The sequence below is a fragment of the Moschus berezovskii genome, chromosome 8 (assembly GCF_049115385.1).
Source record: "Moschus berezovskii isolate FMDL1 chromosome 8, NW_MosBer_1.0, whole genome shotgun sequence".
Lineage (NCBI taxonomy): Eukaryota > Metazoa > Chordata > Mammalia > Artiodactyla > Moschidae > Moschus > Moschus berezovskii.
The window spans coordinates 73,092,011-73,116,573 of NC_142467.1; the positions used below are offsets into that span (position 1 = coordinate 73,092,011).

The 24,563-nt window shown below is 44.9% G+C and overlaps 2 protein-coding genes across 2 annotated transcripts in view; one reads left to right on the forward strand and one right to left on the reverse strand.

Annotated features, from left to right (window-relative positions):
- COL23A1 (collagen type XXIII alpha 1 chain) overlaps nucleotides 1-24,563 on the forward strand; it is a 407,070-nt gene that overhangs the window by 331,807 nt on the left and 50,700 nt on the right. Inside the window, exon 3 of the mRNA XM_055428719.2 lies at nucleotides 392-436. Coding sequence (XP_055284694.1) covers nucleotides 392-436 — 45 coding nt within the window. The remainder of the gene's footprint in view (nucleotides 1-391; nucleotides 437-24,563) is intronic.
- Nucleotides 11,721-14,206, reverse strand: LOC148777095 (ATP-dependent RNA helicase DDX3X-like). Its single transcript, XM_088838743.1, has 2 exons — nucleotides 13,697-14,206; nucleotides 11,721-13,615 (listed from the first exon to the last, which is right to left on the reverse strand). The coding sequence occupies exons 1-2, from the start codon at nucleotides 14,134-14,136 to the stop codon at nucleotides 12,070-12,072; spliced, it is 1,986 nt and encodes a 661-aa protein (XP_088694869.1). The 5' UTR covers nucleotides 14,137-14,206; the 3' UTR covers nucleotides 11,721-12,069.

The window sequence follows — 24,563 nt, forward strand, 5'->3', positions numbered from 1 at the left end:
GATAACTGCCATCCTCAGCCTTATTGTTCCTGTAAATCTGAAGTTTCTCAGTGGCAATCTCCTGCCTCAAGAGTTTCTAGGCGGTATACATTTTTGAATGGGAAAGGACTTGTGAATGAAATAATAAACAGATAATTGAATAACTAAATGAATGAGTGGGGGATGAGAATGTGACCACTGAGGACGATCCAGAGGAGCAGGGGTAAGGGAGGGGCAGGAAACAGAGCTTTCTTCACACTCCTCTCCACTCTCCCAGCCAGCAAGGTGGTGGGCAGGCTATCCCCTCGGCTGCTGCAATGCGTGTGAGTTGGGGGCAGCTGGCAGCAGGCAGGCTGTACCCAAGCCCACTGACTTCCCATCTTAAAGAGTCCATCCTTGTTTTCCTGTCTAGGCCCCCCTGGACGGCGTGGCAAGCCCGGAAGAAGAGGTGATCCCGGTGAGTCCCAGGTTTTCTTAGTTCTTAAACCTTGACCTGGAAGTCTGTCCTTGACCTGGAACCTGGCTGGAGGCGCCAGGCCCCGCACCAGCCCGTAACTAAGGACCGGGTCTCTGTCTCCCCCGCCAATTCCAGCCACTGTCCCCCGAGCTGCAGTGCCCAGCGCTGCCTTCTTGACATCATTCCAGCGTTACAATTCCAGTGACAGTCCCCTCTATGCCCTCGGCCACTCCCTGAATCTCATTATCAGTCTCAGAAATTTTCATCCCCCGTCTCCCACTCTGAAATGACCTCCTGTCTTTGTGGGAATAGATGGTGATTCCACCACCCAGGGTTGCTACCCTGGGTCCCTTGACACAAGATGGTTCTCCTCTGTGTCCCCATCCCTCCACAGACTTGGCCGGGACTTCCCTTGGCAGAGCCACCAGGAGAAGACCTTCACTTTCCTGCCATACAACCTGCAGACTCGCCTGCCCTTGCTGCCTGCCTCCCTCCTGCCATCTTCCTTTCACCCAAAATGCACTCTCTCTGCTCGTACCCTTCCCCCAGCTCACCGCGAAGCTTCCCTCCGAGGCTGCAAACCCCTATCGGGCTCCCATCTCCTCCACCTTGCCTTCCGCTCCTCCCAGCCCCTCCAGTCTCTTCTCACTGCCACTCCACTCACATCATTTTGGCCAAAGGTTACCACTGACCTCCTGGTGGCCACACGGGCAGACGCAAATGCTTTGCTCTCTTCCTGAGCCTCACATTGGCTGTTCCCCCAGGCCCCCCGCTGACTCTTGCCTGTATTTTCTCCCACATCTCTGACTCCTTCTCATATACCTTTCCTATGGGACCTTGCTGCTGCTGCTGCTGCGTCACTTCAGTCGTGTCCGACTCTGTGTGACCCCATAGACAGAAGCCCACCAGGTTCCCCATCCCTGGGATTCTCCTTGCCTCTTAAATGGATTTGCCCTTGGCCTTCTTTCTCTTCCACCCCTGTGGCTCTGGCACCCCCATAATGCTGATAACGCCCCTCTTCCTTCCTCTAGCCAAGTCATTCCCTCTGGACCCAGAGGTTGAACCTGGCCCCACTGAACCCAGCACTTCCCCTAGCCTGCTCTCATCCAGCTCCCCATTGCAGGAAGGGGACCTCCAGCCATCTGCTTCCCTATGCAGACATCCCTATGCAGACAAGGGGCATCCTCCTTGATCCCTCCCTCCCCACTCCCACACCAGACCTCCCACATGTCCTCCTCAGTCTGTCTCAGCACAGCCTCATAGGCACAGTTCTCACCACTACTCCTCCCATCCCCCCACCTCCAGCCATGTCCAGGGTCCTCCCTTCTGGGCCTGCACTCATATCCTCCCCCATCCAGATCTCTCCTCCTGTACCTGGACTCTTACCCCAAGTTCACTATTCTTTGTCCTTTAGGCCTAGCTCAAGCTTCTCCTCCAAAAAGTCTTATCTAATCCTTCTGGCTGGGGATAACACCCCAAGTCTACAGCACGCAGTTAACAGTCTGGTGCAGAGGAGCCTCCAGGGAATGGAAATGCACAGAACACTGAATGAATGAATGCACACATGCTCAGCCCCTAGGCAACTTCATGAGGAGAGCATGGTGCTAACCATGGACCCCAGGCAGATTGAATCTGGGAGAAACAAGGCAGGTTCTCTGTGAAGCTCAGATTCTTCTTCGTGGCCCTGGGCATGGGCCTCTTGTCCCCTCAATTTGCTGCATGCTTACCCAATCTAGTTCCTTACTAGATAAACTCCCCAGAGTTCACTGGCAGGAAATGCCTTTCATGGTACTCTGTTTGCTTTGACTTCCAGAAGCTGGAGACTATTTTGTATTTGATTACAATGGATTTTCTGTGTAATCACGCACCCTGCATCACTGCCTGCCAAATACACACTTCATCACTCAGTTCTCATTTCTGCCCTTGTAAAATATTTTATTGCCTTTTATTGTAAGCTCCTGATGTCCTTTTTGGAAGAAAAAGAGGAATAGATAGTGACTTTTTTTAGGACAAAGTATAATATTACTCAACTTAAAAACTCATTAGAATTATGACTCCAGTTCATAACTGATCTAAAAGTCAAGGGAAAATCAAGGACTCAATGGACCCCGACCCCATGCTGTGTCCTCTCAAGTCCTTCATCTCATGTGATCCTCACAGAGCTCTGCAAAAGATAAGAATTTGTTATTATCCCCATTTTGTAGATAAGGAAACTGATGCTTCAAGGGGAGAAATGTCTTGTCTAAGGTCAGCTACTGGGCAAGGTGTGGGCAGCACCTCCTCCCCTTCATTGCCCTTTCCCACACGATGCCCTGATGATCTGCCCGTCACAGAACGGTGTGAGTAGCACAGAGCAGATGTCCCTCTCTGATTAGCTTTGGCTGGGCCTCGTATTTATTTCTAGATAGTTTCACATACATGCACCTCTTGGCTTTGGGTCCTTGCCCTGTACAAACCAGGCTTTTCTTGAGCCCCAGGGGGAAAGGTTTTTGTTTGTTTGTTTGCCTGGTGGGACAATATCAGGCTGAGAGGGTTTCTTGCTGCTGCTACAGACAGAACTGACCCAGCCCACCTGTGGAGATGGGACCTCTCCAGCTCCCGGTGGGAGCCTTTGCCGGAATATACGTCATAGGTCCTTCAGTGTTTTTGTATGTTTATCATAATAGAATGGATTTTTCATCTCCCCAGTATTCTATTTCTCAGCTGGGGAAGCCCAGCAGTATCCTTGGGATCCTTTTTCTAGGGAACTTAAGCAGGATTTTTTTCTCCTTCTGGATTCCCCTTTCTCCATGAGCATTGATCAGTCTTTCCTGGCTCCCCCAGCCCTAGGTCCCTCCCTCGGTCCCAGAACTCCCTGAAGTGCTGACGGTCTGCTCTGCAAACATGTCTTTCTCCACCAAAGTATGGGCTCCTCTGAGCAGGAGTTTGACCCCAGGCGCTAAGGAGATGGCCAATAAAAGCTTGTTGACAGGAAATAGGGAGGAAAGGGAGGAGAGAGAGAGAGAGGGACTGATGGGCAAATGAAGGATAAAGGGTTAGGAGGCAGGAAGGGACAAGGATGAAAACAAATTTTGCTTGGCTGTGCTAAACCTTTAGAGACAAATGGAGCCACTCATCAGATCTCTACAGATGCCAACCTCAGATCAGCAGTTTTAATGTTAGGGTTTTCTATCCACCCTGGTCCTAAGAAACCCTTTCTAAAAATACAGCAGAAGCACTGCCGGAATGGTAGAGTAAGGACGTCTGAAAATCAACTCCTTCATAAAAGCCTCAGGAACGCTGGGAAGAAAATGACCTTTTCCGAATTCTGAAAATCAATGTCTGGTAACAACCTAAGAAATGTTAATTTTATAAAAAAGTCTGAACCTTGCTGAGAGCAGTGAGGTTTGTAGCTTTTTAATTTGCCCATCTCCCCAGCCCCATGGTAACCCTAAAACCATCACAGCCTCACAATCACATTTCCTGTGAAAATGAGCAGCCACTGAAGGTGGCAGAACAAGTTTGAAGCTCCTCAAATGCTCATTCTCCAAAAATTGTCACTGTCAGCTCCCTGGAAAAGCCCATACACATGACTTGTCTTTTTTTTTTAACTGATGCGGAGCTCACTCACTGGAAAACACCATAACCTAAGAGTGTTTGCCAGAAACACTCAGCAACAATTGTTTAACATTGCAGCTGACTAAGGTGGCAATGAAGCAGAAATAGATGTTTTTCTGCAGAAGAAAGCTGATCGCCGAAGAATTGATGTTTTTGAACTGTGGTGCTGGAGAAGACTCTTGAGAGTCCCTTGGACTGCAAGGAGATCCAACCAGTCCATTCTGAAGAAGATCGATCCTGGGTGTTCATTGGAAGGACTGATGCTACAGTTGAAACTTCAATACTTTGGCCACCTCATGCGAAGAGTTGACTCATTGGAAAAGACTGATTCTGGGAAGGATTGGGGGCGGGAGGAGAAGGGGACGACAGAGAATGAGATGGCTGGATGGCATCACCGATTCGATGGACATGAGTTTGAGTGACCTCCGGGAGTTGGTGATGGACAGGGAGGCCTGGTGTGCTGTGGTTCATGGGGTCGCAAAGAGTCGGTCACGACTGAGCGACTGAACTGAACTGAACTGAAGGTGGCAATACCAGCTGTAGCAAACAAGAAGCTGACACAGCAACTTAAATGAAAATCAAGGGGATGAACTGTCCAAAGAAGCTTTAAAATGCTCCAACATATACCTGGGAATCTAGACTACACATGCCTGCGTAGGGAAAGACCTCAAAGAACCCCAATCTCTCACCTGTCGCTGACCTTGAGGCTCCATTCAAGCAAAAAGTGAAGGCAAAGGCAGAGTTGTAACCTGATAGAGTGTTGAAATTTTGCTCAACACACACAAAGAGTCCCTTGGCACAGAATGGAAGATCTACCAATTCAAGGCATTAAAGAAAACCTCTGTCCTAAGCTGACAGTTAAGTAAACCAAGCAGAGAATTAAGTAATTGCCATGACAAAGAGTACACATTTCAGAGAAAATGTGTACACATTTAGCTCAGAAAAGCCCCTGAACAAGCAACAACAACAAATTCTGAAAAGGAGGAGGAGTGTCTAATTTCTAGAGTGGCCACATTAGACTATTTGATATACTGTTTTTAACAAAAATTATGAGACACACAAAGATATAAGAAAGTGTGGCAATGGCAGGAAAGGGTGGGGGGAAGCAGTTAAAACTATCAGTGAGTAAGCCCAGATGAACTTACTAGACAAAGATTTTATAATGGCTATTACAAATATGTTCAAAGAACTAATGAAATCATGTCTAAATAATTAAAAGAAACTATAAAAATTATGTACCACAAAATGGAGATTATCAATAAAAAGATAGAAAGTATTTTTAAAGGAACAAAATCGAAATTCTAAAGCTGTAAAGTACAATACTGAAATGATTAATTCACAAATGGGGTTCAAAAGCAGATTTGGGCTGGCAGAAGAACCAGCAAACTTGAAGATACGTCAGTTGAGACGATCCTGTCTGAGGAAGAGTGCCTTCTCCACACACACGTGAAAGAATGAATCTTGAAAGCAGTGAAAGAACAATGACTCATCACAGAAACGGAATCCTTGATAAGATTAATAGCTGATTTCTTATCTGTTCTGTTCAGTCACTCAGTCGTGTCCGACTCTTTGCGACCCCGGGGATTGTAGCCTACCAGGCTTCTCCATCCATGGGATTCTCCAGGCAAGAATACTGGAGTGGGTTACCATTTCCTTCTCCAGGGGATCTTCCCGACCCAGGGATCGAACCCGGGTCTCCCGCATCGGAGGCAGACGCATTAACCTCTGAGCCACCAGGGAAGCCACAAAAGTCATAAGGCAGTTGGTATGACATATTCAAAGTGATGGGAAAAAAGAAAAAATTGTCAACAAAGAACTCGATAACAAGAAAAACTATTCTTGAAAAGTGAAAGAGAAAGTAAGACATGCCAGGAAAGCAAAAATGAAGAGAATTCATCACTAGCAGTCTGCTAAATGTTAAAGGGATTCCTTCAGTCTAAAATTAAAAGACATTAAACAGTAATTTAAATCCACACACACACAGAATTAAAGAACTTCAATGAAATAACAGATAAATATGAAAGAGTATAAGTGTTGGGTTGTTTTTTTTTTTTTCATTTTTGACTGCACTGTGTGGCATATGGGATCTTAGTTCCTCAACCAGGGATCAAACCCACACCCCCTGCATGGGACCCAGGTTCGATCCCTTGTCAAAGAATTAAGATCCCACATGCTGCATCATGCAGGCAAAAAAAAAAAAAGATATAAGGCATACAGAAATTAAGTAGCAAATTGAAACACATAAATCCTACCTTCTGAGAAATTATACTAAACATAAATAGATTTTCCTATAGACCTAAGAAACAGACCCAGACATATTGCAACAAAATACTGAAAGTCAAAGAGGAAGTCTTGAAAGCAGCAAGAGAGAAACAACTCATCCATACAAGAGAACTTCAATAACATAAAAACCCTGACTTCCCACCAGAAATAATAGAGGCTAGAAGGTAATGGGATGACCTGACCTATTCAAATGACTAAAAATAAGCAAACCACCAACCTAGAAGCTTATATCCAGCAAAACTCTCTTTCAAAAATGAAAGGTAGGGCTTCCCTGGTGGCTCAGCAGGAAGAATCATTCTGCCAATGCAGGAGAGTTGAGTTTGATCCCTGATCCAGGAAGATCCCACATGCCACAGAGCAACTAAGCCTTTGCACCACAACTATTGGGCCTGTGTCTAGAGTGTGGGAGCCACAACTGCTGAACCCCATTCACCCTAGAGCCTGTGCTCCACCACGATGAGAAGCCCACACCCCAACACTAGAGAGTAGCCCCTGCTCGCTGCAGCTAGAGAAAATCCCTCATAGCAATGAAGACCCAGTGCAACCAAAAATAAAAATAAATACATACATACATAAGATTATTTTTAAAAGACACATTCTGTTTTTTTAAAAAATGAAGGATAAAGAAAATTTTGCTTTATTGACAACGCCAAAGCCTTTGACTGTGTGGATCACAACAAACTGTGGAAAATTCTTAAAGAGATGGGAATACCAGACTACCTGAGCTGCCTTCTGAGAAATCTGTATGCAGGTCAAGAAGCAACAGTTAGAACTGGACAAACAACAGACTGGTTCCAAATAGGAAAAGGAGTACGTTAAGGCTGTATATTGTCACCCTGCTTATTTAACTTATATGCAGAGTACACCATGCGAAATGCCAGGCTGGATGAAGCACAAGCTGGAATCAAGATTGCTGGGAGAAATATCAATAACCTCAGATATGCAGATGACACCACCCTTATGGCAGAAAGCGAAGAACTAAAGAGCCTCTTGATGAAGGTGAAAGAGGAGAGTGAAAAAGTTGGCTTAAAACTCAACATTCAGAAAACTAAGATCATGGCATCTGGTCCCATCACTTCATGGCAAATAGATCGGGAAACAATGGAAACAGTGACAAACTTTTTATTTTGGAACTCCAAAATCACTGCAGATGGTGACTGCAGCCATGAAATTAAAAGATGCTTGACCTTGGGAAGAAAAGTTATGACCAACCTAGACAGCATATTAAAAAAGCATTACTTTACTGACAAAGTTCTATCTAGTCAAAGCTATGGTTTCTCCAATAGTCATGTATGGATGTGAGAGTTGGACTATAAAGAAAGCTGACTGCCGAAGAGTTGATGCTTTTGAACTGTGGTGTTGGAGAAGACTCTTGAGAGTCCCTTGGACTGCAAGGAGTTCCAACCAGTCCATCCTAAAGGAACCAAGTCCTGAATATTCATTGGAAGGACTAATGCTGAAGCTGAAACTCCAATACTCGGCCACCTGATGTGAAGAACCGACTTAATGGAAAAGACCCTGATGCTGGGAAAGATTGAAGGCAGGAGGAGAAGGGGACGACAGAGGATGAGATGGTTGGATGGCATCACTGACTCGATGGACCTGAATTTGATTAAGCTCTCGGAGTTGGTGATGTACAGGGAAGCCTGGCGTGCTGCAGTCCATGCACAAAGAGTTGGACACGACTGAGTGACTGAACTGAACTGAACTGAAAGAAAATTACACAGTGATGATGGTTACTGTGAATATATCAAAAATTACTTGTTTATGTTTTAAAAGAGTGAATTTCATGGTATATGAATTATACTTCAATAGGACTAGTTTCTTTTTTTTCTTTAATCCAATGAGTTTACTTTTCACTTAGATTTCTAATTAGCACCACTGCCTGCCCTACACAGAGTCTGAATAGGGTAATTGCCAGAGCAAACCTCCATGCCAAAATGCTGGAGACCCATCTCAGGTGCCGTTTCAAAACAAGACTCTTCAACCCTGTTGTTCAGTCAGCGTTTATAGGGCAACATGAGCCAAACAATGGGAAACCACCATCTGTGTTTCTCTTCTTTCTGCGTGTCTGCGTGTGTGTCTGCACGGAATGCATCTGTGTGTTAGAGAAAGAACGCTGTGCTGTAATTGCAGCCAGCATTGGGTTTTGGTGCCTCCTCTGTGCCGCTGTTGTCCTGGGCACTTTATGTAGAAACAGTATCTTACTCAGTCCTCGTAGCAGTCCAGAGAAGCAGGAAGTGTTACTCCCCATGTTTCTCCCAAGCAGACTTTGCCTCAAAGAGGACAGGCACTTGCTCAAGGTCTAGAGCTCATGAGCCGGAGAGCCGGGTTCTAAGGCCTCCACACTCCCTGGCAGTATCGGCCTGGTTAAATCCAGGACCTGGGGTCTGATCTAAGTGCTTGCCTTGCTGACTCAGTACTGGCTCTGGATTTGCCAGCCTCCAAGCCTCATTTCATCTACCTGCAAACTCAGTTCAAAAGTCTTGGACCACTCTGCTCCCCTGGGGAAAGCCCCAGAGAAGCATGGCTGAAGGTCATTTCCTCACGGGTCAGTGGGCTTCCAAGAGTCAAGAGCCAGGCCTTGTAACCCGAGCTGCTGAGTGGGAAGAGGCAGAGGGCTGGATAGGAGCCAGAGCCTGTTGGGCAGAGCAGGGAGCCGGCAGAGTGGGAGTCAGTAGTCCAGGCGCAGGCCAGAGGGGCAGGTGTGGGTTGTGAGCAGGGACGGTGACCCCAGCAGCTTTATGCACTAAGGCCAGCCCCACCTCCAAGTGTGCAGGCCACGTACTTGCCAGACTGTGGGAATCCTTCCCAGTTTGCTTTTCCGGGAATACAGCCTTTGGGAAACACTAAGGAAATGATCATCCCCAGAAGGGCTAAGAGCTCTAGGTAGGTAGGCGTTGTAGGCCCCAGGCCCTCCGCCCACCTCTGCTTGGCTGTCAAGGAGCAGTTCCTTCACCCTTCTAACCCTGAGGCGTGAGAAGACTTGGTCCCCACTTGGGAAACACTGTCCCTGTCAGGCTGTATCAGTTCAGTTAAAGAGGCTCCAAAACCATCGACCCCTCTGCTCCCTCAGACCCATTTTATTTCCCACGTTATCTGACTCCTATTAATTGCTCCCACATTTCCAATAGCAAATAAAGCATATCCAGCCAATGCCTGAAACATATACTTGAAAACTGTGTGCAGAATGGGGCCAGGCCCTGGCCAGACCACCGTATGGCCTCCTGGAGACCCTGCAGCCAGCCTCACTTTCTAAGCAGGGAAACCCCTGGGCAGTCCAAGCCAAGCCCTCCAACCCCACATGTGACTCTTGGCTGGCCAGCGAGTCTGTCTCCAGAGGCTGCTGGCAGCCACTGCACAAATCATGTACGGTTTTCCTTCCGTGGAGTTAACCAACCACATATCAGAATTTTAATTACCAGAAGGTTCTAAAAGGCAAAACTTAAATTTCCTGTGAGTCATAGTATTTACACTGTATTTACATTGTGTGAGGTATGACAAGTAATCTAGAAATGCTTTCAAATATACAAGAGGATTTCATAGGTTATATGCAAATATAGCTATTTTATACAAAGGATTTGAGCATCCTTGAGCATCCTTGGGTATCTTGGGGAGTCATGGAACCATTCCCAACCTTAGATATCAACGATTGACTATACAATGAATTCAGGAGTCGAGGGCTCGGCTCTCCTGACCTTCTCCCCTCTTGTCCATTCAGCATGTATTTACAAAGTGCTTGTGTCTGCCAGGCCCTGTTCTAGGCCTCAGGGAAATGGTGGGAAGCCAGACACACAGAGCCCCAGCTCTCAGGGAGCTGCCTTGCTGGTGGGGCTGACAGACAATAAACAAAACACACATAAATGGATTTCAGAAGTTAAGACTGTCATAAGTGCTTGGAAGAAAATAGCAGGCAGCTGTGATGGAAACAAGAGCAAAAGGTGAGGAGATGTCTTCAGTTTCACAGTTGTGAAGGCAGGTGTGAATGTCCTGGGGCTGAAGAGAGCTGGACCCTTGGGGAACTGAGAGAGAAACAAGTGAGACCCAGTGCGTAGCTAAGCGTGATAGGGCAAGCAGCAGGGCCACACAGGAGTGCTGTGTCTCCTGGGAGTGTTGGTGGTGTTATTCCCGGTGAATGGGAAGCCCTGGAAAGGAATGAGCATTTTTAAAAGCCTCTCTGGGTTTCCCTGGTGGCTCAGATGGTAAAGAATCTGCCTGCAATGCAGGAGACCTGGGTTCAATCCCTGGATGGGTACAATTCCCTGGAGGAGGACATGGCAACCCACTCCAGGATTCTTGCCTGGAGAATTCCATGGACAGAGGAGTCTGGTGGGCTACAGTCCATGGGGTCAAAAAGAGTCAGACACAACTGAGCGACTAAGCACACAACACCTGCTGGTTGGTGGGACTGAGGTGCCCAGAAGAATGAGGTTGTAATGCTAGTGCCAGTCCTAAGTGATGGTGACTGGCGATGTGGTGCCAGAAGGGCTCATGAGAGGTGATGGTGTGTTTAAAGTCTCTCAGCTAGGCTAGAGGGTTTCCCTGATAATTCAGATGGTAAAGAATCCTTCTGCAATGCAGGAGAGCCCAGTTAGATTCCCGGGTCAGGAAGATCCACTGGAGAAGGGATGGGCTACCCTCTCCAGTATTCTTGGACCTCCCTTGTGGCTCCAGCTGGTAAAGAATCCCCCTGCAATGCAGGAGACCTGGGTTCGATCCCTGGGTTGGGAAGATCCACTGGAGAAGGGAAAGGCTACCCACTTCTGGCCTGGAGAATTCCATGGACTCTATAGTCCATGGGGTCGCAAAGAGCCAGACACCACTGAGTGACTTTCACTTCACTTCAGCTTGGCTAGATGTGTCCTGGCCCACCAGTGATGGGACCAGTCTCTGGGATGCTGCCATTCCCACTCTGGCCACTCTTCTGGGGATGGTGGAAGGTGCTGTGGGTTTGGGGTCCCATAGCTCTGCTTCCAGCCTGAACTGCTCCCCACTAGCTAAGTGACTTCAGACATGCCACACACCCTCTCAGGGACCTCAGGGGACACTCGGTGAATGTGAGAGCTCTTTCTGCCAAAATAGTTTGCCCTTTGTTAGACTTGAAGTCAGGCTGGCTGGATCATGCTGGGTTCCAGCAGGCCATGACCAAGGCATAACAACCTTTCTGAGCCTCGGTTTTTTCACCTGTAAAATGTGCAAGTGCAGTGGCAGCAGGGGTTAAATGAGATGTTGAGGAAAGGAGATAGTGGAGTTCCCAGAGCATGATGAGCACTAAGTGACTGATGGATACTTTGTCATTTTTTTTTTCTTATTTTTGAGAGCATTCATTTTTTTTTTTTTTTTTTTTAGCCCAAGTTCAGTAAATTTATTTTGTCAAAAACAATTGGTATCTTGAGCATTACTGAGCCAATAGGACATCAAAATAAAAAGTTGTCTAAAGTTAAAGGCACAGTACATTAACAAACAAATGATCCTCAGTCACAAATTATAAATGCAGTTTGGGATGGGGGTTGGGAGGGGAGTTAATCCAAACTACAGCAATGAAATCTTCAAACCACCTTCTGAACAGGGCTGCTGATTGTTCCTTTCGACTCTTCATGTGACCTTGAGCTCCCTTAAAAAAAAATTTCAGTGGAGAATCACAGCTGGTAATGTACTGCGAGTTCTTGAAGCTACACAAGGTATAGTCTGGCTAAGTTACATGTGGTTTCCATATTAGCTTGTTTGGCAGGGTGACCTACTGCAAAGCAGGTTCAGTTACCCCACCAGTCAACCCCCTGGGAGTTATAATTTCCTCCATATCCATCACTGTTGTAAAAGCCTCCATAGCCACCTCCACCAAACCCTCTGCTGCTTCCATGGCCGCCTCCACCACTGCAGCTGCTGCTGGCGCGGCTGCTGCTGAAGCTTGAACTGCTGCCACCACTACTCTGTCGATAGTCTCTGGCACCAAATCCTCCACTGAATCTACTACTTTTGGATCGTCCACGACTGCTACCCTTGTAGTGGTGTTCATAAGCCATGTTTTCTAACCAAGATGGCACTTCCTGTTTAGCTTCAACAAGAAGATCCAACAAATCCTTGGTAATATTTATGTTCCTCTCATTAAAGAATGAGGTGGCAAGGCCAAGGTTTCCTACACGTCCTGTACGGCCAATACGATGTACATATTCTTCAATATCACTTGGCAAGTCAAAATTGATAACATGTTTCACATTTGATATGTCCAGTCCTCTTGCTGCTACTGCTGTAGCCACGAGAATTGGGCTTTTTCCTGAGCGGAACTGGTGAAGGGCCTCTTCTCTATCTCTCTGAGATCGGTCTCCATGGATACTGGTACAAGCATATCCTTCATGGTATAAGAAATCCTCCAGAGAATCTGCACCCTTTTTGGTCTCCACAAACACTAAGGTCAGTAAATCTTTGCCTGTTGCATTTAGAAGATCAAGCAGAAATGACCGTTTGTCTGACTCTTCAACCCAAACTACTTTCTGTGTTATGTTCTCAGAGGTAGAGCCAACTCTTCCTACGGCCAGAAAGATATATTCATCCAAGAAATCACGAGCAAGCATCTGTATTTCCTTAGGGAAAGTAGCACTAAACATCATAGTGTGGCGAACTCCCTTTGGTGGCATGGCATCTTGTTCAACAATTCTACGTATCTGAGGTTCAAACCCCATATCCAACATCCGATCAGCTTCATCTAACACCAAGTACTTGCAGAAGTCTAATCCAATTTTTCCTCTTTCCATCATATCCACTAGACGTCCTGGAGTCGCGACTAACAAATGGCATCCACGTTCTAAGTCTCGAATTTGCTGACCAATATCAGCACCACCATAAACCACACAAGGACGAACTCTAGATCGGTATGAAAATTTCCTGGCTTCCTCATAGATCTGTACAGCCAATTCTCTAGTTGGTGCTAACACCAAAGAGATTGGGTATTGTTTGCGGCGCCCGTATCTTCCATTTTCCTTCATGGCCCTCAGAGCCTCACCAGGACCATCAGAATAAATCTGACTCAAGATGGGCAAGAGAAATGCTGCAGTTTTTCCAGACCCTGTTTGGGCACAGGCCATCAAGTCTCTCTTCTCTTTGATAATAGGAATAGCATGCTTTTGCACTGGAGTTGGGCGAGTGTAACGAGTAAGCTCAATGTTTCCCATAATAATTTCTCCCATCTCAACATCACTGAAACTTTCAATGTGTGGAGGACAGTTGTTGCCTGTTGCCTCAACTGGAATGTCATCATATTTTTCAAAGTTAATCCCAGTGTTGCCTCCAGAAAAGAGTTCTCTGAAATCAGAAGGTTGGTAAGCTTGTTACATGGAGTTGATAAGGCTTCATCACAATTAACATACATTTCAGAAACTTAACTGTTCGAAGCGTTCACTTGGTGGGAGTGGTTTTGACCAATCATCTTCATCTGATTTGTCACACCAGCGACTATTTCCACGTTCGTATTTGCCAAAACCACCTCTGTCACCACGGCCGCCAATGCCATCATAGTCACCTCGTCCACGATCATCAAACCTTCCCCTTGATCCACTTCCACGATCACTGAAGAAGCTAGACTTTCCTCTTGAATCACTACGGGAACCAAAACTGCTGTATGCATCCTTATCTTTACTAGAACTCCACCCTGCACTGTCTTTATCATAGAATCCTTTAGTGGCTTCTCTGTTCCTTAAGTGAGGAGGAATATAGCGCCCTTTGCTGGCTGTACTTCCTCCACTCTGATTATCTGAAGAGTTCAGGTCTAGGCCAGCAAACTGCTGGTCCAGCCCGAGCGCATTTTCCACCGCCACATGACTCATCCCTGAAGAGTACCGAGAACTCGGAGTCTTCCGCTGCTGAGCTAATGTGTTGGGTTCACCGCGAAGGCCCTCTCACCGGAGAACTGCGGCTCTGAGAGCGTTCATTTTTAAACTTTTGTTTTATATCTAAGTATAGCCAATTAACAAGGTGGTGACAGTTTCAGGTGGGCAGCATAGGGACTCAGCCATGCATATACATGTATCCATTCTCCCCCAAACTCCCCTCCCATCCAGCCTGCCACATAACATTGCGCAGAGCTCCCTGTGCTACCCAGCAGGACCCTGCTGGTCATCCATCCTAAATACAGCAGTGTGTGCATGTTGATCATAGACTCCCTGACCATCCCTTCCCCCATTCTTCACACTTCCCAAGTTTGTTCTCTAACTCTGTGAGTATTTCTGTTTTAAGTATAAGTTCGTCTGTATCATTTCTTTTTAGATTCCACATGTAAAGGATAGCACACAATATTTCTCCTTGCCTGTCTGACTTACTTCACTCCATATGACAGTCTCTAGGTTCATCCATGTTGCTGCAGATGGCATTGTCTCATTCTTTATAATGGCTGAGTGATTTTCAGTTGTGTAGATCTTCTTTATCCATTTTATCCACATCTTCTTTATCCATTCCTCTGTTGATGGACATTTATGTTCCCTCCATGTCTTGTGTTGTGCTTAGTCCCTCAGTCGTGTCCGACTCTTTGTGACCCCATGGACTGTAGCCTTCCAGGCTCCTTTGTCCATGGGGATTCTCCAAACAAGAATACTGGAGTGGGTTGCCATGCCCTCCTCCAGAGGATCTTCCCAACCCAGGGATCAAACCCAGGTCTCCCACACTATAGGCAGATTCTTTACCATCTGAGCCATCAGCGAGGCCCATTGTAAACAGTGCTGCAATGAACATTAGGGTCCTTTTGGACCATGGCTTTCTCTGTATATATGCCCAGAAGTGGGATTGCTGGATCATATGGTAGCTCTGGCTTTTAGTTTTTTAAGGAGCCTCCACACTGTTCTCCATAGTGGCTATACCAAATTATATCTCCACCAAGCACTGTGGGAGGATTCCCTTCTCTCCACACCCTCTCCAGCATTTATTGTTTGTGGATTTTTTTTTTTTTTTGATCATAGACATTCTGACTGGTCTGAGGTGATACCTCATTGTAGTTTTGATTTTATATTCTTTAATCATTAGCAATGTTGAACATATTTTCATGTGCCTTTTGGCCATCTGTTTGTCTTTGGGGAAATGTCTATTTAGGTCTCCTGCCCGTTTTTTGATTGGGTTGTTTATTTTGATGATGTTAAGCCTTATGAGCTGTTTGTAAATTTTGGAGACTAATCCCTTTTTGGTCACATCATTTGCAGATATTCTTTCCCAGTCTGTGGGTTGTCTTTTCGTTTTGTTTTTTGTTTCCTTTACTGTGCAAAAGGTTTTGAATTTAAGTAGGTCCCATTTGTTTATTTTTGTTTTTATTTCCATTTTTCTGAGACATAAGTTGAAAAAGATCTTGCTGCAATTTATGTCAGAGAATGTTCTGCCTATGTTTTTTTTTCCAAACTTTAAATTTTTAGTTTGTATTGGGGTCTAGCAGATTAACAATGTTGTGGGAGTTTCAGGTAGACAGCAAAGGGACTCAGCCATACATATACATGTATCCGTTCTCCCCCAAACCCCACTCCCATCCAGACTGGCACATAACATTGAGCAGAGTTCCGTGTTCTATACAATAAGTCCTTGTTGGTTATCCATTTTGAATGTAACAGTGTGTATATGATCTTCCCAAAGTCCCTAACTATCCCTTCCCAACCTCACTTCCAGCAACCATAAGTTCATTTTCTAAGTCTATGAGTCTCTTTCTGTTTTGTAAGATCATTTGTATCATTTCTTTTTCTATTCCACATATAAGGGAGAGCATATGATATTTTTCCTTCCCTGTATGACTTACTTCACTCAGTATGACAATCTCTAGGTCCATACATGTTGCTGCAAATGGCCTTCTTTCGTTCTTTTTAATGACTGAGTAATATTCCATTGTATATAGGTACCACATCTTTACCCATTCCCCTGTCAATGGGCATTTAGGTTGCTTCCATGTCTTGGCTATTGTAAACAGTGCTGCAATGAACATTGGGGTGTGTGTCCCCTTTCGGATCAAGTTTTTTCTCTGAATATATGCCCAGGAGTGGGACTGCAGCATCATATCGTAGCTCTGTTTTTATTTTTGAAGGGACCTCCATACTGTTCTCCATAGTGGCTATATCAATTTACATTCCCACCATCAGTGTAGGAGGGTTCCCTTCTCTCCACACACTGTCCAGCATTTATTGTTTTTGGATTTTTTGATGATAGCCTTTCTGACCAGTGTGAGGTTATATCTCATTGTAGTTTTGATTTGCATGGATGTGAGAGTTGGACTGTGAAGAAAGCTGATCACCGAAGAATTGATGCTTTTGAACTGTGGTGCTGGAGAAGACTCTTGAGAGTCCCTTGGACTGCAAGGAGATCCAACCAGTCCATTCTAGAGGAGATCAATCCTGGGTGTTTATTGGAAGGACTGATGCTAAAACTGAAACTCCAATACTTTGGCCACCTCATGCGACGAGTTGACTCACTGGAAAAGACTCTGATGCTGGGAGGGATTGGGGGCGGGAGGAGACGGGGACGACAGAGAATGAGATGGCTGGATGGCATCACCAGCTTGATGGACATGAGTTTGAGTGAACTTGGGAGTTGGTGATGGACAGGGAGGCCTGGCATGCTGTCATTCATGGGGTCGCAAAGAGTCGGACACGACTGAGCAACTGAACTGAACTGAATAACTAGAGAAATATTGAACATCTTTTATGTGCACATTGGCCATCTGTATGTCTTCTTTGGAGAAATGCCTATTTAGGTCTTCTGCCTATTCTTGATTGGATTGTTTGTTTTGATGCTGAGCTGTTGTGAATTCTGGAGACTAATCCCTTGTCAGTCACATGATTTTCGAACACTCTCTCCCAGCCTGTGTGTTGTCTTTTTGTTTTGTTTATTATTTCTTTTGCTGTGCAAAAGCTTTTGAGTTTCAGTTCAGTTCAGTTCAGTCACTCAGTCATGGCCAACTCTTTGCGACCCCATGAATCACAGCACGCCAGGCCTCCCTGTCCATCACCAACTCCCGGAGGTCACTCAAACTCATGTCCATCGAGTCGGTGATGCCATCCAGCCATCTCATTCTCTGTCATCCCCTTCTCCTCCTGCCCCCAATCCCTCCCAGCATCAGAGTCTTTTCCAGTGAGTCAACTCTTCGCATGAGGTGGCCAAAGTATTGGAGTTTCAGCTTTAGCATCAGTCGAACACCCAGGACTGATCTCCTTTAGGATGGACTGGTTGGATCTCCTTGCAGTCCAAGGGACTCTCGAGAGTCTTCTCCAGCACCACAGTTCAAAAGCATCAATTCTTCAGCGATCAGCTTTCTTCACAGTCCAACTCTCACATCCATACATGACCACTGGAAAAACCATAGCCTTGACTAGATGGACCTTTGTTGGCAAAGTAATGTCTCTGCTTTTTAATATGCTATCTAAATTGGTCATAACTTTCCTTCCAAGGAGTAAGCATCTTTTAATTTCATGGTTGTATTCACTATCTGCAGTGATTTTGGAGCCCCAAAAAATAAAGTCTGACAATGTTTCCACTATTTCCCCATCTATTTCCCATGAAGTGATGGGACCAGATGCCATGATCTTAGTTTTCTGAATATTGAGTTTTAAGCTAACTTTTTCACTCTCCTCTTTCACTTTCATCAAGAGGCTTTTTAGTTCCTCTTCACTTTCTGCCATAAGGGTAGTGTCATCTGCATTCTGAGGTTATTGATATTTCTCCCAGCAATCTTGATTCCAACTTGTGCTTCTTCCAGCCCAGCATTTCTCATGATGTACTCTGCACATAAGTTAAATAAGCAGGGTGACAATATACAGCCTTGACGTACTCCTTTTCCTATTTGGAACCAGTATGTTGTTCCACGTCTAGTTCTAACTGTTGCTTCCTGACCTGCATACATTTTGAATTTAAGTAGGTCCTATTTGTTTATTTTTTTTCTTATTTCCATTTTTCTGGGAGATGAATCGAAAAAGATCTTGCTGCAATTATTGTCAGAGAGTGTTCTGCCTATGTTTTCCTCTGAGAGTTTTATAGTCTCTGGCCCGTGTAGTTGGATACAAAAGTATTCTTGCAAATCAACTCTAAAAACATCAATAATCTAACAGAAAAATGGTCAAAAGATATGAATAGAGAGGACACAGAAAATACAGCCTTTAAGGAGGCAAAGAGCTGTTGAGGTCTCTAATAGTGATGGTCACTTTTGCAGCTCCTCCTTCATCTCCTGAGCTGTACCTTACACCGGGCCACAGGCTCCTATCTCAGGCACCCAGGCCCTCAGAATGATCATCACAGTCTGAGCTTTATTGAAGGGAGCTTAGAAGTGAATGTGAGGAAGGGCAGCGAAAGCTGGAAGACCAGACAAAAACACAAGGGCTGAATCCGGCCATTTTTAAGTTAAAGTTGTTGCTTTGTCTGATTTGGGAGCTACACGTGTGTATCCAATGGCATCAGAGTCTGTGGTGAAAAGATGTCTCTCCCGACCTCTCCTCCCAACTATTCCCCTACTCGGAAGCAACTTGACGACCAAATTCTTCTGACCACTTGGAGATGGTCCACATTTATACAAACAAAATCTACAAATGTTTTTAGTATAAATGGCTGCCTATTAATATAAAGTTATATGCCTTTTTTAAAAAATGTCAGAACCATGTCAGAACATACAGAACTACTTTAGTCTTTTTCAAAGCTGCTTAGTATCCCACTTTCATAAGCATCCCACCATTTCTTTAAGCCAGTCCACATTGTTTCTAATGTCTTTACTATCTCAACCAGTTCTGCAGTGAGTATTCTTATACACCTATCATCTTATACATATGTTACTATATCTATGGAATTCATTTCTAGGAGGATCATTGTAGCAATTGGTACAAAAAATTTTACATCTTAATAGTATTGCCAATTCACTCTCTGCAGAGAATGTACCAATTTATCCTCTCAACCAATGTGTGAGGTGGCTGTCCTCATTTCCTTTGACATGATAAGCCATCAGATGTTTTCACTTTTTGTCATCTGATATGATATAGTTTTAACTTTCATTTCTTTTATTGAGAATAAAGATTTCTGTTTATTCTCTTACGGGAGGTAAGAGAATACCCCTTACGGGCTGTATTTTCTGTGTCCTCTCTATTCATATCATTTGACCATTTTTCTGTTAGATTATTGATGTTTTTAGAGTTGATTTTTAGGAATACTTTTATATCCAACTATCTAGCCTTTGTGACATGAGTTGGAAATGTTTCCACTCTGGCTTTTAACTTTCTGCCTTGCAGACATTTTTGCTTTCATATGGTTGGATCTGACTTTATGGCATAGCTTCTAAATTATGAACTGTACTTGGGAAAGCTTGCTCCTCTCGTGGTTAGAAAGAAACTTCCCCACATTTTCCTTTAGGACTTTTATGATTTTTTTTTTTGAAGCTTGTAAATCTTTGATCCTTTTGGAATTTATCCTGATTCATGCAGCGGTATGAATCCAACTTGACTTAGTCCCAATAACCACTAGCCTGCCCACCACCTTCTATTAATAACAGCTCTCATGCCAGCAGTTCGACGGGCTCAGGTGAAGAGGCATGGGCAGCCCACAGCGAGGACAGGGCTTTGGATTTGAGCCTGTGTCTTAAGAACAATGGGAAAGTGAGGAGTGGAGGGACGGGCCACGATCGGATTTGCATCTAGCCTCTGAATGGAGACTGGAGAACATGAGGTCTACATATTTGAGGCTGTCTCTGATCCCAGGCACATCACTTTCACAGCTAGTGGGTTTCAGTTCCTGGGTCTCCAGTCCTCTTTGCAACACCACTTCTAGGTGAACTCCTGGGGATCTTGGTAACCTCATGGAAGCCCCTCACACCCTCAGCCACTTAATCCTCACTCGTGACTCACGGCCGCAGTTCCTGCTTCACCGGCACAGTTGGGGCAGTTGGAAGAGAACTTCCACAAACCCCACCTGCACGGCCACACACCTCCATGCTCTCCCTCCCCGCCCATTTCCACAGATGGACTGTCCAGGCTCCCGCCCACAGCTGTGCCAGTGCCAGTCCCTCTTGCCTCCTCAAGGGCATCGTTCCAGGAATCCCCCTTTCTCCAACACATCAGGTCTTCCCCTTCCTGCTGATGACTTCCATTGTGCAAACATGCTGCTGTACTTCTCATCCTGCAGAAATACCCTGTCCCGCTGCCTCTCTCTTTCCATGACACTATCCTCTTCCAGGTGATGTACCACTGTTTATGCTTATTGTATCTCAGCAGTCCCCTCAGTAGCAGGGATGCTCCTTAGGACAGGGACGCTTGTCACTTTCACTGCTGTATCCCACTTTCCCAGAAGAGTATCTGGAACGGTGGGCATTCAGTGAATGTCTGTGGGATGAGTGAAGTGGGAGATGGGTGAAGAAGCTATTGCAATAGTCAGGAGATGCTGGTAACATGGATGAGGTTGTGGTACTGGGGAGAGACCCAAGTGGATGAGCTCCAGAGCAACAAACAGGGAATGTGCCAAATAGATCGTGTCAAGGAGGACTCCTCATTTTCCTGTTCACCAGCTGGGAGGGAGGGGATGACATCCACTGAGTTCAGGAGCTGGAGAGGAGCATGTTTGAGGGCAGAAAATCATGAGCATGACTGTGCATTCTGGTTTAAGGAATCGTGGGATTATTCAAGGGGAAATCAAGCAGGCAGCTCAAAAAGGGAGCCTGGACTTTGAGGTATGGTCAGCACTGGAGATATACACTTGGGACACTTCCACCTAGTGTAGCCATGAGTGCGAAAGAGCTCTTTGGGGAAGAGGGAGAGAGGAGACTGATGAGCAGAGAACTGAAGAAAAGAAAGCTTAGACTTGAACCTTGAGGAGCCTCAGCATGTGGGGCTGGGAACAGTCAGGGAGGTGGAAGGACGTGTCATCTTGGAAGCCAAAGAAGGAGAGCGCTTCTAGAAGGAGGTAGAAGATAAGTTCAAGGAGAAGAAATCCTTGTCAGGATTACTGATTGGAGGAGGTCCTTGGAAATTTGGTGAATGCCATTTTGATGGAGAAGTAGGAACGAAATCCAGATCGGAGGGTTACAAGGTGAATGGAAGGTAAGTGGGAGGAGACCCCTCTTTCCCGCAGCGCGTCTGTGAGGGAGAGAGGAGCTGGGGCAGGAGCAAAGGACGCCGTGCAGTAAAGGGTGGTTTCTCATGCTCAGATCTGTGGGGAAGGACGTGCTTGAAAGTCAGGCTTGACAGTGACTGGGGGAGTGTGGGGGCAGCAGGGTCCCAGGAAAGAGGAGGTGGGTCAGCTCCTCTGACTTGTCCACAAAAATAATCAATGAACAGTCTATAAAAGGAATAGAAAAGAGTTTTATTTGAGCCAAAGTGAAGACGGTAGCCTGGAAGCCAGCCCCCCAGATAATTCTGAGACATTGCCTCAGAGAAGCATGGTTTCCAGCACACTTTCCTGTCATGTCAGAACAAAGAACCTCCATTAAAAGAACATTAAAATGATAGTTTATTCGTATGAATATCGTTAAAGCCCTGAAAAGCTATTCTGATTTTGAAGGGTGTTTTAAGTTGATTTTTTTAATTTTTATTTATTTTTATTTATTTGACTGCACTGGGGTCTTAGTTGTGGCATATTGGCTCTGTTTCCACACCCAGGGATTGAACCCAGGCCCTCTGCATTGGGATCCCAGAGTCTTAGCCACTGTGCTACCCGGGAAGTCCCAAGTTGATTTTTTAAATTGTCATTTTTGTACAAATGTCAACTAAATGTATGCATTGAGGAATGTCCATATGCTTCAGGTTTTTCTATTTGAAATATTAGTGGTTACTATTCCTGAAGAATGTGTTTATTCTAACCTGATAATAGAGTTAAGTAATACTAACTCATTAGTGTTAACTAAAATGGTGATTATTTTAGTGTTCTTTTAAAAAATTTTGCATATGAGTAAGTAAAATACTAAAGCATTGTTTATATATTTGTCTATTGCTACATGACAATCTAATGCAAATGTGCAAAAATGCAAATGTGAATTATTGAATAGAAAGTTGTCTAGAAAAACATGGCAAAATTTTACTGTATTAATAGGTCAGGAAAGAAGCGACTGCTGCTATTTTCTGCCTTTAGAATTTTTAAAGCAGCATATAAACAACAGAGGGTGTTTTAAAGATACAGCCGTTTTGTGCCTGTCTTCATCGTTACCTGTTGACATCTTGGAAGTGCTGGGCTATTGTATCCAACTCTGTACTCCCAGTGACTGTTACAAATAGTTTTTGAGTGATCCTGCTCCAAAATCACTGCAGATGCTGATTGCAGCCAGGAAATTAAAAGACGCTTACTCCTTGGAAGGAAAGTTATGACCAACCTAGATAGCGTATTAAAAAGCAGAGACATTACTTTGCCAACCAAGGTCCGTCTAGTCAAGGCTATGGTTTTTCCCATGGTCAGGTATGGATGTGAGAGTTGGACTGTGAAGAAAGCTGATCACGAAAGAATTGATGCTTTTGAACTGTGGTGCTGGAGAAGACTCTTGAGAGTCCCATGGACTGCAAGGAGATCCAACCAGTCCATTCTAAAGGAGATCAATCCTGGGTGTTCATTGGAAGGACTGATGCTAAAGCTGAAACTCCAATACTCTGGCCACCTCATGTGATGAGTTGACTCACTGGAAAAGACTCTGATGCTGGGAAGGATTGGGGGTGGGAGGAGACGGGGACGACAGAGAATGAGATGGCTGGATGGCATCACCGACTCGATGGACATGAGTTTGAGTGAACTCCGGGAGTTTGTGATGGACAGGGAGGCCTGGCGTGCTGTGATTCATGGGGTCGCAAAGAGTCAGACACGACTGAGCGACTGAACTGAACTGAACTGAAGAGCCTGTGACTTAGATACTAGTGCGGCAGAGAACGGTACACAGTGAAACAAGAGTATTTGATTATCCACAGAAAGAAGGGAGAAGATGGGATTTGAGATGAACATGGTGAAAGAAAGACCTAAATAACTTGAGGATATATGTCATCATCAGGGACATTTCTCTCCCTTTGCAGTTCCTTAATGTATAAATCTCAACTGTAAACCACAGGGAGATGATAGTTCCAAGAAAAGATACTTTTATCTTCTTTGTTTCTAATCTCAGCAATTGTTACCACCGGACCTGATGTGGTATTCCTCATTCCAGATGTTCTTCACTCCCACCCCTGGGCCCAGGAGAACCCCCTTGGTGATAATGATTGTGATGACTAAATAGGAAAACTGATGCCGTTGCTTCTACCACCATCTTCGGTAAAGACAAAGACAGTCTTCATAAAGTATGGAGAGCCCTCATCAGTGTTTTGCAATAGACACTCCCTGAAGATCAGAAACGGAGAAGCCAATGGCACCCCACTCCAGTTCTCTTGCCTGGAAAATCCCATGGACGGAGGAGCCTGGTGGGCTGCAGTCCATGGGGTCGAGAAGAGTTGGACACGACTGAGCGACTTCACTTTCATGTTCACTTTCATGCATTGGAGAGGGAAATGGCAGCCCACTCCAGTGTTCTTGCCTGGAGAATCCCAGGGACGGGGGAGCCTGGTGGGCTGCCGTCTATAGGGTCACACAGAGTCAGGTACAACTGAAGCAACTTAGCAGCAGCAGCAGTAGATCAGAAAAACAGGCTGAGTAGGCTCAAGTTTGAAAGTGACCTAAAGGGTGATACTGGAGAGAATAGTAACCAGGCAAGTTGACTGTTTTATTGCTGCCATTGGACTATATCTCAGGAGCTTGAATGATGGAGATATTGTTACTCTGCTCAGGACGGTGTAATTTCAAGGCTTCATTTCAATGCTCCCATAACTGCATATATTTAAATTTTTAACTTATCACAGGGAAATTTAAAATTAATTCATAAAAAATCACATTTTTCAAGATTTCAAAGGATATGACAATTTGAAAAGTGTAATATTTTACTTATTAAATGGCTTGTTTCCTCCTCTAATTCTGCCACCTCTATCTGTGTTACCTACTATTAATGAAATCTTGTGCACATCCTTTTGGATTTATTGATAAATTAATATGCATGTCATTTTGGGGGTATGTATATTAGCTACAAATTTCCTATGTGGTAAACATGGTTTATATAGATTAAATTTATCCAACTAATTTGTAGAAATAATTCCAATAAATTGAAACTGCTAAGACTAAGGATACCCAAATTTTATAATTCTGAGTCCACACTCAGAATTTGGACTGAGTTTGAACTTAGAATTATAGATTATATGATTAAATTACAATACATTTTTCCCTACTATATAGATGGGACTTCATCAATCTTGTCCCCCAG